The sequence below is a fragment of the Helianthus annuus genome, chromosome 13 (assembly GCF_002127325.2).
Source record: "Helianthus annuus cultivar XRQ/B chromosome 13, HanXRQr2.0-SUNRISE, whole genome shotgun sequence".
NCBI classification, from domain to species: Eukaryota; Viridiplantae; Streptophyta; class Magnoliopsida; order Asterales; family Asteraceae; genus Helianthus; species Helianthus annuus.
The window spans coordinates 116,756,559-116,771,180 of NC_035445.2; the positions used below are offsets into that span (position 1 = coordinate 116,756,559).

The following is a 14,622-nucleotide window of genomic DNA, read 5'->3' on the forward strand; positions in this document are numbered from 1 at the left end:
ATGCGCAAGATCTTGTAAAGACATGTGATGCTTGCCAAAGATCAGGTAATATTTCTTCCAAAAACGAAATGCCTCAAAATGGCATTCTCGTTTGTGAAATTTTTGATGTGTGGGGACTCGATTTCATGGGACCCTTCCCACCATCAAAAGGAAACAAATATATACTTGTGGCGGTTGATTACTTGTCTAAATGGGCCGAGGCCGAAGCTCTTCCAACAAACGATGGAAGAGTAGTGGTAAAATTTCAGAAAAAATTATTCTCTCGTTTTGGAACACCAAAAGCTTTGATAAGTGATAGGGGTACCCATTTTTGCAATCATCAACTCGAAAAAATCTTAACAAGATATGGGGTCTATCACCGAGTCTCAACAGCATATCACCCTCAAACAAATGGACAAGCCGAAGTAACTAACAGAGGTTTAAAACGAATACTTGAAAAAACCGTAGGATTAAATAAAAAGGAATGGGCTGATAAGTTAGATGATGCTTTATGGGCCTTTCGAACTGCTTATAAAACCACTATAGGCACAACCCCGTATAAGCTCGTCTATGGAAAAAGTTGTCATTTGCCAGTAGAAATAGCTCACAGAACCTACTGGGCAATAAAAAGTGTAAACCTAGACTTAGAAACTGCAGGTAAAAATCGATTCTGTCAAATAAATGAATTAGACGAACTAAGGAATTATGCATACTCTAACTCTGAAATTTATAAGGAAAGAATGAAAAATTTACACGACAAATATATTAAACCTAATGAATTTCAAGTAGGAGACCAAGTTCTGTTGTTTAATTCTCGACTTCGATTATTTCCGGGTAAACTAAAATCTAGGTGGTCAGGACCTTTTTCCATCACCCATATTTTTCCTCACAGTGCAGTAGAAATTAAAGCTCGAAATGGGATTCCATTTAAAGTCAATGGCCAACGGCTAAAACTCTATTGAGGATCCATTGAAGATGAGGAAGAAGAGATCTCGCTTCAAACGGTCAATGAGTAAAAAGCATCCACATCATACCTGGTATGTTACGAACAAGTGAGTATACATCGAAACTGGTAAGTCTTCTAACCATGTTTTCGGGAAGAACGGGCACTCATACGAGCACAAAAAAAAAATAATAATATTTTAAAAAAACTTTGCTCGGCACGGGGCCGTATCGACGCAACTGTCGGGATAAAACCCTCTTTTCATAACAGTTACATCATTCCACACGCCCCGTTTCCCCGAAAAAGCTCTGGTCCGAGGCGATTTTCTGCAGATTTTCGACATTACTTCTAGATCTAACAACATCAAGGTATGATTCTATCATCATTAGCATTTAGATTAGTTACTTGCATGTAGTTAAACATCAAAAATTTGGGGAAAAATCTAGGGTTCTTGAAGTTCATCCGGATCAAACCTCAAATTTCTGAAGTAATCTGTTAGTATTAGTTTAGATTAGTGTAATGGGAAGTAAATACACTTGTATTGTTGATAGATTTGCCCGATTTTTCACAAAAAAAACTCAAACCCTTGTTTTTGAACCGAAAAAGATAAAATTGAAGGGGTAAACGGGTTATTTTGGGAAAAACGGCACTTGGGGTTTCATTTTCGGGGGAAACCGCACCTACTTGGCCAAAAATTTTCAGATTTTCGGGACCGAGTCGAAAAATGAAGTTTTTGAGTAACAGACGCCTGGACACGGGGTCGTGCCCGCTGAACACGGGGCCGTGTCCAGCTCAATGTTTGCAGTTTCTTTCGAAAATCTCACTGTTTCGTGCTAACTTTTGGTGTATTCTTTTAGATGTCGAAGTTCACAAGATTTAACGCGAACGAGCTCGATGCTAGGGCAAGATACGAGATACTTCAGACTAGACCCGAAGAATACCCAAGGCAAGCGTGCACGGACCTGTTAACCTTGGTGAACCAGCTCGACCGATTCAACAACCTTGTTACGGGACCACTAAGGGTTGCCTTGACCACCCGACTTCGATCGGTACATCAATGCACCATGGAATTCTATAGTTCTTTTACCTTCACTTCAAGGTGTGACCCGTTTGACAATGAGGGGGTTGCATTTCGATATGGTGGGACAATGTACTTGATCTCTATGGCGCAATTCGGGGCAATAGTGGGACTGTATTCGGAAGAAGATTCGGGAAATGAGGAAAACACCGGGGGATTACGAGATTTGGATGAAAATGAGCGCCAAGCCGCATGGGCCCAAATCGGTGAAGGACACTACAACCCCAACAGCATAAAGAGCACTAAGCCGAGGGATCCGCTTTATCGCTACATTCATCGGCTCCTCACTTACTCTCTTAGCCAAAAAATTTTTCCGGCAAAACTGGGTATAGAGTAGCAGACTCTCCAGTTTGTCCGGATATACTGAGATTACCTCTCCGGCACGAACCGGGTAAGACGGGGTATATAATATGTCAAACAAGTGACAAGATTTCCCTAAAATAGCATTATGACTAGATATTTGATTGGTTTTTGGAAATATGACTTTGTTAATACGTTGACCTGATAAATGGTATGTTTATTTCAGCATGTGAAATATGTGATTATATAGATAGGTATATCTATAAGGAAATCCAAAAACTATAAGGATTGACAATTTGAAATAAAGCACTAGCATCTGTGTCTAGATTTCTTTATCAGGAATACCTTTCCGATATCAAACATTATTCCGTTTGATCAATTGTCCCGTAGCTCGTTTGACAATGGAAACCCATTAAGTTGGGACATCATTAAGAGTAAAAGAAATTCTAAAAGAATTACCATATACGATTTACGCAAATAAAGTTGTGCTAATGCACAAGAAAGCACATGAAACTTATTAAATTATATGTCCACAAACGTCGAAGTTTATCACACACGACTTCCAAGGCAAGACCTTTGGAAATTATAAATTGGGCACTATGACATCAATACTATTTCCGCCAGTAGAAAAACGACTAATTAGAAAGAAACACTCTTGCCACACGATTCTACAAACGACACAAATCTCGCTAAGGTACGTTGTAACGAGATTTCACAAACATCGGTGCAAAAAGGAATCACATACCTTTGTAAATTCTCTATTTTATTTTATTTCGACATTCCATAATAGCGTCACACTAGTTATCACACGGAATTCCAAGTAAAGTTTTTATATTATTGAAATTCTGACTTCTGCCTATAGTAAGTTAACTCTCGTGTTTCTACTCCTTCTAATAGGCATCATACTATGAGGATTTCTTTCATAATAGCTAATTTTTACACTTCTTGGTAAATCCACACGTTCATTGTACTTATGGTTCATTCAAAATAGGAAGACCATAGGAGGATATTATACCAATTGTTGTTTTATCAAAAGTTCAAATATTATTTCGCTATAATTGATCTTTGCATAGTAAAACCTCGTTTTACAAAGCGATGACTCTTTAATATCAAATCAATTTCTTGAAAAAAAAAACTCGATTTTCCATGGTTTCTGTTGTAATGATGTCCGAACTTCCTTATTACAACTCGTTTTGTTCAAACCCAGTTAAATTGTTCGCAATCTGTATTCAATTCCAGGTCCCATATGATATTTTAAGCCATCATATTCAAATCCAAAATAATCCCAATAAGCACTTTGATTCTCTTGAACTATAACATGTTTTTAGCCTTCGACTTCACTAAAATGTTTCTTTGATCACGATCACCCTCTGGTGACATTTCCACAAAATCTGAAGATTTCGCTAATCTCGGATTTAATTATTTATTTATTTAAAATTATTTATATTAAATTGCCTTATTAATTTATTCTATATAAGCAATCTTAAAACAATCATATACTCAGATAATGATACACAAATTCACCTCCTATTCCGATTTAAGTTTATAATAATATATCAGTATTTTAAATACTCTGGTTATTGTCAGGAGCAGATATTGAGTAGCCTAGCCTTAAGTTAGGCATGGACTGATCACCTATGCTTAAACAAGGCAGCACTAATCAATATCCAACCATAATAATAACCATTTAATGTATATAAATTAAGTTATCATACTTATTTATTCCAACAGTCAAAAAGAACATTATGAGCATTTGCATGCACTCTTAACTTTGTTAAAGAAAAGAGAAGTTGTACGCCAAATTCTCGAAGTATGAATTCTGGCTACAGGAAGTGCAATTCTTAGGTCATGTGGAAAATCACGAAGGTATCCATGTAAATCCTTCTAAAATAGAAACAATTACTAAATAGAGGGTTCCGCAAACAGCCATAAAAGTTCGAAGTTTTCTAGGTTTAGCTGGATAGTATAGATAATTTATTAAAGATTTTTCTAAGATAACTAAACCCTTAACTAAGCTAACCTGTAAAACAGTTAAGTTTGAGTGGGGACCTAGACAAGAAGAAGCTCTTAAGATATTAAATCAAAGGTTAACAAGTGCTTCAATTATAGCATTGCCAGAAGGAACTGAAGATTTTGAAGTATATTGTGATGCTTCAATATTAGGAGTAGAGTATGTGTTGATGCAACGCAAAAAGGTAATTGCGTATGCCTCTAGGCACTAGAAAAAGCACGAGGAAAATTATACAACTCATGATTAAGAATTAGGAACTATAATTTTGCCCTCAAGATTTGGAGACATTATCTGTAGATACAGATCACAAAAAAAAAAAAAAAAAAAAAAAAAAACTTAAGGTACGCATTTGGGCAAAAAGAACTAAACATGAGGCAAAGAAGATAAATGGAAATCCTAAATGAGTGCGACTGTAATATCCAGTATCACGAAGAAAAGCAAATGTAGTTGCAGATGCTTTAAGTCGTAAGTATCATGAAAAGCAAAAGCGAGTCCATGCTCTTAGATTAGATCTACAGTTAGATTTAATGGAGCAACTAAAGAAAGTTCAAGAAACAGCAATCAAAGACGATGTTGAAAGAATGAAAGGACAAGCCAACGAATTAAAACGAAGAAGTGATAGAATTTGGAGATTCCCTAAGAAAACAATTGGGTACCTAAGCAAGGAAAAGTAAGAAGTAAGATTCTAGAGGAATCCCATAGATCTAGGTATACCATGTACCCAGGTAACAATAAGATGTACCAAGATTTAAGAAATAACTTTTGGTGGATAGGAACTCTTAACAATGGATTTTGTTACTAAGTTACCCAAAACCAGAAAAGGTAATAATGCGATTTGAGTAATCATGGATCGATTTACTCAAATCAGCTCATCGTCTAACTATGAAAGAAACCTTTAGCATGGAAAGGTTAACCAAGTTGTACGTAGATGAAATAGTATCCTTACATGGAGTTCCACTCTCCATTGTATCGGACAGAGATAGTCGTTTCACTTCTCATTTCTGGACAAGTTTCCAAATAGTAATAAGAACACGACTAAATTTAAGTACAGCTTATCATCCCCAAACAAACAGACAAAGTGAAAGAACCATTCAAACCTTGGAAGACATGCTGCGAGCATGTGTGATAACCATTCAAGTAGGATAACCACTTACCCTTAATTAAATTCTCCTATAAAAGTATCGAAACTGTCCCATTCGAAGCACTGTACGGACGCAAGTGCAAAACTCCAGTTTGTTGAGCAGAAATAGGAGAAACTTAATTATCAGATCCTAAAATTTGTACAAGAAACCCCTGATAAAGTAACTCAAATCAAGGAAAGACTAAAAACGACTCGAGATCGCCAGAAAAGCTATGCGGACAATCACTGCAAGCCATTAAAGTTTCAAGTCGGAGACAAAGTACTTCTGAAAGTTTCTCCTTGGAAAAGGATAGTACGATTCGGTAAGAAAGGAAAACTGAGTCCAAAAGTACATAGGACCATTTCCAGTAATTTAACGCATAGGACCAGTTGCCTATCGTTTACAACTACCAAAAGAATTAGCCGGAGTACATGATGTATTTCATGTATCCAATCTCAAGAAATGTTTATCAGACAAATCACTCGTAGTACCTCTTCGAAATATAGAGGTAAATGAAAATTTAAAATTTGCTGAGAAACCTCTTCAAATTGAGGATCGAAAGATCAAATTTCTCAAACACAAACGACTAGTTTTAGTCAAAGTCAGATGGGATTCAAAGAGAGGAGACTGAATATACTTGGGAGCTAGAGTCAGAAATTAAGGCGGAAATACCCTCATCTATTTCAGTAAATCTCGAGGACGAGATTTTTCTTAAGGTGGGGAGTATGTAACAACCCTCACCCGAAACTATAAATTATTATTTTATTTAACCTATAGGAAACCCTAATTGAGACACCCAAGTAATTTAGCATAAACCCTAAAAAAATTTTAGAACAATCGGAATCGGGATCAGGACCCCTAAAACTCAGGGGGGGTAAACCCTAGCTTACGATTATCCATATAATACGCTGTCTAAATTGAATTTATAAAAACTGTCGACTCACCTGAGCTAGTTGGACACGTACCTACCCTACCCTAAAAATGACATCCCAGGCGATACGCGGGGGGTTCCCCGAATTCTTCCGCGACACGCGGGAGATGCAAATTTTCAGTATCAATAGAGGGCCTTGGGACTTGAATCTGGGAGTTGAAACGATGTAGAAATTCCAATTCTACGCTGAGTTATAGTTCAATTACTATAAAATCACTAATTAGTAGAGGGGATGCTGCTACGATACAGGGTATTAACTCGATCGCTATTACGATTCATTTTCCGAGATCAATATATCCAATGGATGTTTAAGTGCTGCCCACATTAGGGTTATACTTTGTCGTTCGTCGTTAATTCGATGAATGAGTTTAAGTATCGCACTTTGTCGTTCATTGTGAGAATTTGATCTTGTGAGTTATCGTAATTATTGTATTAAGTTACCTACCTAGTTCGTATGCACTAGGTTATAAGGCTAAATCAATAGGCTAAGCTTTGCATGTATAAATCTGCAATATATCAAACTTTGGCCGTATGAATCTGCATGATTATAATGTGAGTCATTCTTCTTTTTATTAACTGTTTTACAATACTCCAAATCATTTTTCAGAGTTATAATTACAGTGATTAAGTTTATGTAATCACCAAATTACAGCTGGTATGTGGGGTATTGTGCACAATATTATTATTATTATTATTGTTTCCTTCACATTAGGTGGGCGAGCCTAAAGTGATATACGTCACTCATTGGGACAGCCAATGGTGATATGACCACAGTCACAGAGCTGGTCTGTGACAAATACCTATTCTTGAAAGTTGGTGGATAATAAACATATGTAAAAACTCTTAATACTGTGAATTATAACAAATGTGTCGTTTTCAGTAAATTGAATGATTCACTCAGTATTTCCCGCTGACAAAACCTTTTTAAAACGCGTTTCAGGTAATTACAGTAGATTGGAGTGAGGAGTGGATCCGACACTGAAAGACTTCAAGAAGTGGCTTATTTTATTTATTTAAATCAAATTAAGAAATATTGTTTTTATTAGAAGCTACCTTTGTAAAACATGGAATTTATTCCATCTATTTAAATAAAATCCGGTGTTTCTAAACTCTGATATTTTCCTAACTTACGGTCCTGATGAAATTTCCGCTGCAATGTTTTTCAAAATAATCACCGGTACCACTGGACTGCTCGCGGCTTCCGATTCCGGCTAGGATGGGGTCGGGGGTCGTGACAACACGCCCCCGTGTCGATCTTCTGTAAGTTTTCATCACTGGCAGTTGAACACGGGGTCGTGTCCAACGGGCACGGGGCCGTGTCCAGACTGCCAGTAACATAGATTTTTGCTTTTAACACCATGTCACACATTCAATCAACCTAAAAATTTATTTTTGGGACACATTGAGGACAATGTGTAATTTAAGTGTGGGGGGGATGCTAAAACCTTGAATTTTGCAAGTCCTAATAGCAAGCCTTACACAAAACTCTATTGGAACCACTAATCACCCCAATTTTTTTTTCAAAAAATTTTCATTTTTTTTACTTGCGTAAAGTTTAAGTTGGGAATTCTAAGACTAACAAGGTTATATTTTTATAAGTTTACAACCGATAGCGTCGTGATAAAAAGAACCAACATAAGAAAATTATGAAACGGCATGACAAACTTAGTTAAAATTTGATTATATATACTTGATCACATAAAAAAACCCATTCCCACGAAAGTGAGTTTTGAGCCTTTATTGAGCATACAAATATACATCTTTACGCTAAATGCTAATTTTTCGTTTCTTGTGAGAATAGCCGCTTGGTTCTTACGACTCTAGAACTGGCCACAACAATTCATTCCCGGTCCTTACCAACATAAACCCAAGTAAGTAAATGATGGAGGCATTAGGACTAACCCTTTTTCTTTCAACACCATTTATTTTTGTTTTTCTTTTCACCTACCCAAAAATTCCCCCTAGTTAACCCCTTTGAGCCAAAACTTTTTCATTTCTTAACCCAAAACCCTTTTTACCCACCAAAAACCCTTTTATTTTTACCTTTTATTTTAGTAACAGGCTCGGTTTTCATGTGACTATAAAAAAAATTACAATGAAGTTAGAAATAAACAAACAAAGCTCCTCAAACAAAAGCTTGTTTGAATAAATACTTCATTAAAAATAAAAAGTCACAAAAACAAAATGTTTTACGAAAACCGACGCTTTTTACGACTTTCGCCCTTTTCTACTAACCACTAACCCAACTACCCACCTTTAGCCCAAGCCTAACCCTTCACCCCAAAAAGTCCTCTTGATATTTACAAAGGTATAAAGTTAAAAAGGAGGAGGATTGATTGCTTGGCAAGCTTATGGTAGGAATAAGTTCCATGCCACTCTCGAGTGATTCACTAAAAATACACCTTCGGCCGAGTGTGAGTGATTTCTCCCGTGAGGTATGTGAACTTGTATATAAATGGAATTTTAGAAAGGTATGTTATGCCTTAATAAATAATTTACCTTATGAAAATTTTTTAATAAATCATGACGAATAGGATTGTAAATAAATAAAAATAAAACCCAATAAAGATCTTGGATTCCCGACACTCTATGACAAGCCAAAAACCTTCTCTTCTACCCATTCCATTTGGGAGTGTAAGCCACATATTAAAGAGTTTTGCTTAAGGACAAGCAAAAATTCAAGTGTGGGGATATTTGATGTGTGTAAAATGCAACATATAAATTACATCAAATGAGGCATAAAACTAACCCTTTTTAAGTACTAATGTTGGAAAAAGCATGTTTTTGTCTTCCTTTTGTATTTTCAGGATTAAATGAGCTCAAATTAATAAAAGAAGCAAAAAGACAGCTAAATCTAACATAAATACAAGAAAGGGAACAAAAGTGGACTGCCCGACCCCTCGACAGCATCCTCCCAAGCAAAATAGAGAAGGCAGAAGACTGAACACGCCCCGTGCTCAGCGAGCACGGGGCCGTGCCCAAGAAGCAGCAGAAAAGACAAACATATAGAAGCTTTTAATGCTCACCACGGGGCCGTGCCCAGTGAACACGGGGGCGTGCCCAAAGTACTGCAGGCGCATTAATTGTAATTGCGAATTACATATAATGAAGAGAGATAGTGTCAGACAGGCACGGGGCCGTGCCCAGCGGACACGGGGCCGTGCCCAGGCCTCTGTTCAGCCTATAAATAGGAGTGCTTGGCTTCATTGCAACTCATCCCTTGGCACACCACCTCTCTCACACTTCATCCACCACCCACCACCATCACAACACCATCATCCACCACCATCATCCATTGTTTATCATAGAGTGTGTGAGTCGTCTCGGGATCCAAGATTGATCGTAAGAGTTCTTGACAATCAAGGCCATGTTTGCCTAAGTCTCTTACATCACTTGGTGAAGACAAGTGTTTAGTATAATACTTTTTATTTTTAATCTTTTGCACTTTTTATTTGGTTTTGTATTAATAACTTTAATAACTAGTTTCTTATGTTGAAGGTGACTTTTCCTTATCGTTTGTCCGTGGTGTCTTGGCATTATTTTACTGTCTATATAAAATAAAAGATTTTCACCATTCATATCTCCACGATCTATATGGAGGTATGTTGGCTACCTGGTCGGGGGTTAAGGGAACGGTTTGGTAAGCGTCTTGCCCTTGTTCAGCGTTTAGAGGTCCTGCAAGGGATCTGGGTCAAATTTAGTAGGACCTCCTTCAATACCCAAAGGTATTGGATGGCGGGGGTCCAAACTCTTTGACCCCCTCATAAGTTAACTACTATTAATACTATAACCCGGCTATTTAGGACTGTATCCCTGCTGACTCAGACTACTTAGTTGAGGGTAACGTTACCTCCAAAAGAGGGGCCTACCATAATTTGCATTAATAACTTAATTCATTATCTTTCAATAATCCGACCCTTTAGGATTGTATCCTTGCTGACTCAAACTACTAGGTTGAGGGTAACATCGCCTTCAAAAGAGGGGCCTACTACAATAACTAAGATAATCTCTTAAACAAGTGAAAAAGTGCGAAAATAATCAAAGGTTATACTAATATACGAGTCGGATCCAAGTGATTCATCTTGTCTATCTGTTTTTTATTTTTATTTTATTTTTCAGCATTTAGTTAGTTTTATTTTCTTAGTTTAAAAATCTTTTTCTAACATTTTGATTTGATTAGACGTTGAGGATAAACCGGTACTAAAAGCTCTTGTGTCCTTGGACGATCTCGGTATCTTACCAACACTATACTACGTCCACGATGGGTGCACTTGCCCATATGTGTGTTTAGTGTTAGTAAATATCGTGTTTTATAAATTTAAAACTTGGCTAAAAAGTGTAAAAAGGGTTTAAAATATATATCTAAAATATATACACACTAGCACGCATCAAACACCCGTAAATTTTCGTCAAATTGTGAGGCGACATGTGTCCCGAATTTCCAACTGAGGAAAGGGAATTTATCGTTCGACTATGTAACAATACTTACTAAATCCTTCAATTTATTCCCGACTATGTGGAAGGAGGAAGGAATTATATTCTACGTTTATTGAAACGTGTTTCTGTATCTCCAAGTAATCCCGATTCTGGGAAGGAGAGAAACTTTTATCGTGCGTTAACTGAAACGCGTCCTAAATCTCCGACTAATCTCAATTATGAGAAAGGAGAGGGAGTATAAGTGCCAAATGGCCAAAGATGTAAAGTTTAAGGACTAAACATGTAAAAATCTCAAAGTTTGCTTCTGAAGGTCCTTTATGGACCGCAAGGCTTAGTCCTTATGGTCCGCAAGGATGTTGGAAATAATTTGTGCGCTGAAGGTCCTTACGGACCGTAAGCGGTGAACTCTTAGGGTCCGTAAGGGACCACACTAGCAGAATTGAACTTGCTCTCCAAGGCTTTCTACATATGTATGACACCTAGCTCCATCTTGCCACCTTTTAACCTCCATCTTACAAGTGTTAGGATACTAATCAGTTTGTAATGACTCATGGGATACATGGCAACATCCTATGATCTTTGTTCAAGTATAAATAGCCCATGAATTCTTCCTAGTTCTTTGCTCATTTCCTCAAATCTTTCTCTACTCTTCTTGGAGCTTGTTTCCATTATTGGAATCCTCCTATTCTGAGTTCTTCAAGTGTTCTTCAGCACTAGTAAGTGCTCTCTCTAGTCTATTTCATTTTTAGGCTAGTTATTAGCTGAAAGTCAAGCAAATTGACTTTTGCTTTGACTTTCGGTTATGACCAATATGGTTAAACCAAACTTCGATCCAAACGTGGCTACGTGATCGTAATAATGAAGGTTATAAAACACTTTGATCATACCTTCTAAAGATCACGTTTAGTAGTCGAAATGACGAGTCAATTTTATATTTAATAACCGGTTAAAAACGCAAACATTGCAATTACGTTAATCAAGTTTTTAACTATTAAAACTTGAACTTTTAACATCATATCAGTTTATAAAACATGTTAGGACATGTCTAAGCATGTCCAAATAGTCATTTCTTATTTAGAGCTTAATTCTATATCGAAAGTCAAGCAGTTTGACTTTTGCTTTGACTTTCGATTCTGACTTGTTTGGTCAACAATTAGGTCTGATTTGAATTAGTTTTAGGACCATGATATTGATGAGTATAACTCACTGAAGTTATACCGCATGGTCAGTCCGTTTGATAAGTTTTATGATAAGTCGCAAATATATTGTTAAAAATGACCACAATGCCCCTATGTGGTCAAATGAGCTAAATGAATGATTTTAAATTAAAACAGACTTATAATCTGACTTTAAGTTTGGAGATACTTCATCTAAAAATGTGTTTTGATACTAAGACTTGTCATAAGCCTATCCGACCTTCAAAACCTGTTTTATACGCATAACTAGTTATGCGAACCTAGTTCGCATAAACTAGGCTTAACGGGTCTAGGTATTTCAAAACCTCTTCAAATCAAAATGTTTGGTTAAATAACCTTTATCCAATGAGTCATTGCACTCGGATAGATATAAACCACATTCAATTTGATTTACGCTTAATCAAGCGAACCTATTCTTAAACATGGTTTAATATTACTCTTGGTGATTTTGGTCTTCCTCCATAGACCTTCACTCAAAGCATGGTTTATGGTCATTGTCATCACCATCTTTTGACTCCATGTCTAAACTATGGTCAATTCATCTTTTAACTTAAATGTGAATTAAGTCTTCCTAGTCCAAATAAAGAATAAAATGTGAGCATTGATGTAGATCAACCAAACTACAAACCAACTTTAGAAGATAAGTATAAGTATATTGAAATAGAAATCTTATGAAGATAGAGGTCAAAAGAAAGATTTCTATAAATACATTACAAAGTTCTATCTACATCCAAACTAGAAAAGACAAACATTTCATATTTACTACAACAAACTATATGATAAACACAAGATCACTAAAATTTAAAGATTCAAAAAGATCAGCAATGAGAGTAATAACTTGTTTATCCTTCATTTATACCATATAAATGCTAGATAAAGAAAACCAAAAAATTGAATGAAGTTTATTGCATATACTATTATGATAATTAAATGACTTCACAAGAGAATGGTGAAAGGTGGTTTTGATGATGGCATTTTGGTAGATTATGATATCATTAGAAATAATTATTTTCTTAGTTTTGTTGAATTATTCCGGTGTCATTATTTCACAAGAATCCTATGTCGTTTAGGCCAACTAAATAGAAAAATATAACTTTTTACATGGTTATATATAATAAAATTTATATTTATCTTTGTTTAATTACCAAAACTTTTTCAACCAGAGGTCAAGAAAGTTGGTGACCTGATGATAGAGGAGCCAACGAGTATTTATTTTATTCATAAGTATCTTTAACATTACTTTCTAAAATATGTATACATCTCCTAGATAAACCTAAATCAAATCTAACGATACGTCCTAATGAGTATGATCAGCTAGCTAGCTAGCTCATATGTTAATGTTAAGATCAATACGAGGTTTCTTCATCGTTGCAGGATACGGGACTATCATGTTGCAACTCGGGCATCTAGGATTTCTATTCGATATAAGCACGTAAAGCAAACAACTTGGGCAAGCAGCAGCATAAGTTTCCTCATCTTCCACAAAAGATTTTGGCATTGAATTTGAACGTTTCTTAGCGTATTCTTTTTCGGCTCGTTCAAGCGCAGACTTAACTTTACCAAGAGTATAAGGCTGCGACGATGATGACGACGACGACGACAAAGAAACAAGATTTAGGTCTAAATTCGTATCGTCCAAGAGGTTTAACGGAGGTTGGTTGAGGTCTTGAAGATCTGTGGCCCGATTCGTGTTTGTTGACCGACATCTTGCAACATGATTGCGTTCCGACTATAAGTAAATAACAAAATATGATCAAGAATTAACACATAGGAATTATTAATGTATTAAGGATATAGACATAGTCATAGGATTAGGATATTGTAGTGTACCTTAAAGTCAGGAAGTGGCAATTGTGTTGAGGAATGATGATTGCCGAGGAAGTCACGAGTAATGAGGGACATGGGGTTGGAATGGGTGAGTTTAAAGTGATGTGTGTTGTGTTTGTTTATATAAAGAGTTTTGTGTGCAATTTAATAGGAATTTGAATGAAGGTTTGGAGAGGGGGCATTAAATGGGTGACGGGATGCATGGATGGTGGGTGAGATGTGCATTAATTTAAGAATTAATGATGAGTGGATCATTAATGTGGTGTAGAAATTGTGTCAAAGGTACGAAATAAGGGATAGGCTCTAAAATTATTATATAATTACGTACAGTCATACAAATGTACAAGTATAAAAAAAAAGTAACACTTATATAAAATTACACCACACATGGGAGGCTTTGATGGTGTGCAGGGAGGACCTCCGCACTAGGCCCATAATTTCGAGGGGCATACGATTTAAAAAAAAATCCGATACGTATATGTTATTTTTTTTAAATAGTAAACACATACCACTTTCAATATAAGCCAATTTACAAATCATTTTTTATGGTTTAGAATTTAGTCCACTTGGAATTAGGTTTATTAAGCCCAATACTGATTTGAGTTTTTTTAAATGATAACAAAACATAACAGAAGGACACATTTTTTCAATCTCAAACAGGGTACGTGAATTCTCAGAGACGCCTCTAACACCACATAAAAGTAATACAAGAGATTTGATTAATATTCACAACACTTTAAATCTGAAAATTTTCAAGAAAAAAAGGTTATGTAAGTATTGGTAGATCTTGAGCTAAGTT

The 14,622-nt window shown here is 36.1% G+C and overlaps 1 protein-coding gene across 1 annotated transcript; it reads right to left on the bottom strand.

The window, feature by feature from the left end:
• Window positions 1-13,188: 13,188 nt before the first annotated feature.
• LOC110899089 lies at window positions 13,189-13,954 on the bottom strand. Its single transcript, XM_022145963.2, has 2 exons — window positions 13,827-13,954; window positions 13,189-13,725 (listed from the first exon to the last, which is right to left on the bottom strand). Exons 1-2 carry the CDS (start codon window positions 13,896-13,898, stop codon window positions 13,324-13,326), a joined length of 474 nt encoding a protein of 157 aa, XP_022001655.1. The 5' UTR covers window positions 13,899-13,954; the 3' UTR covers window positions 13,189-13,323.
• Window positions 13,955-14,622: the final 668 nt, after the last annotated feature.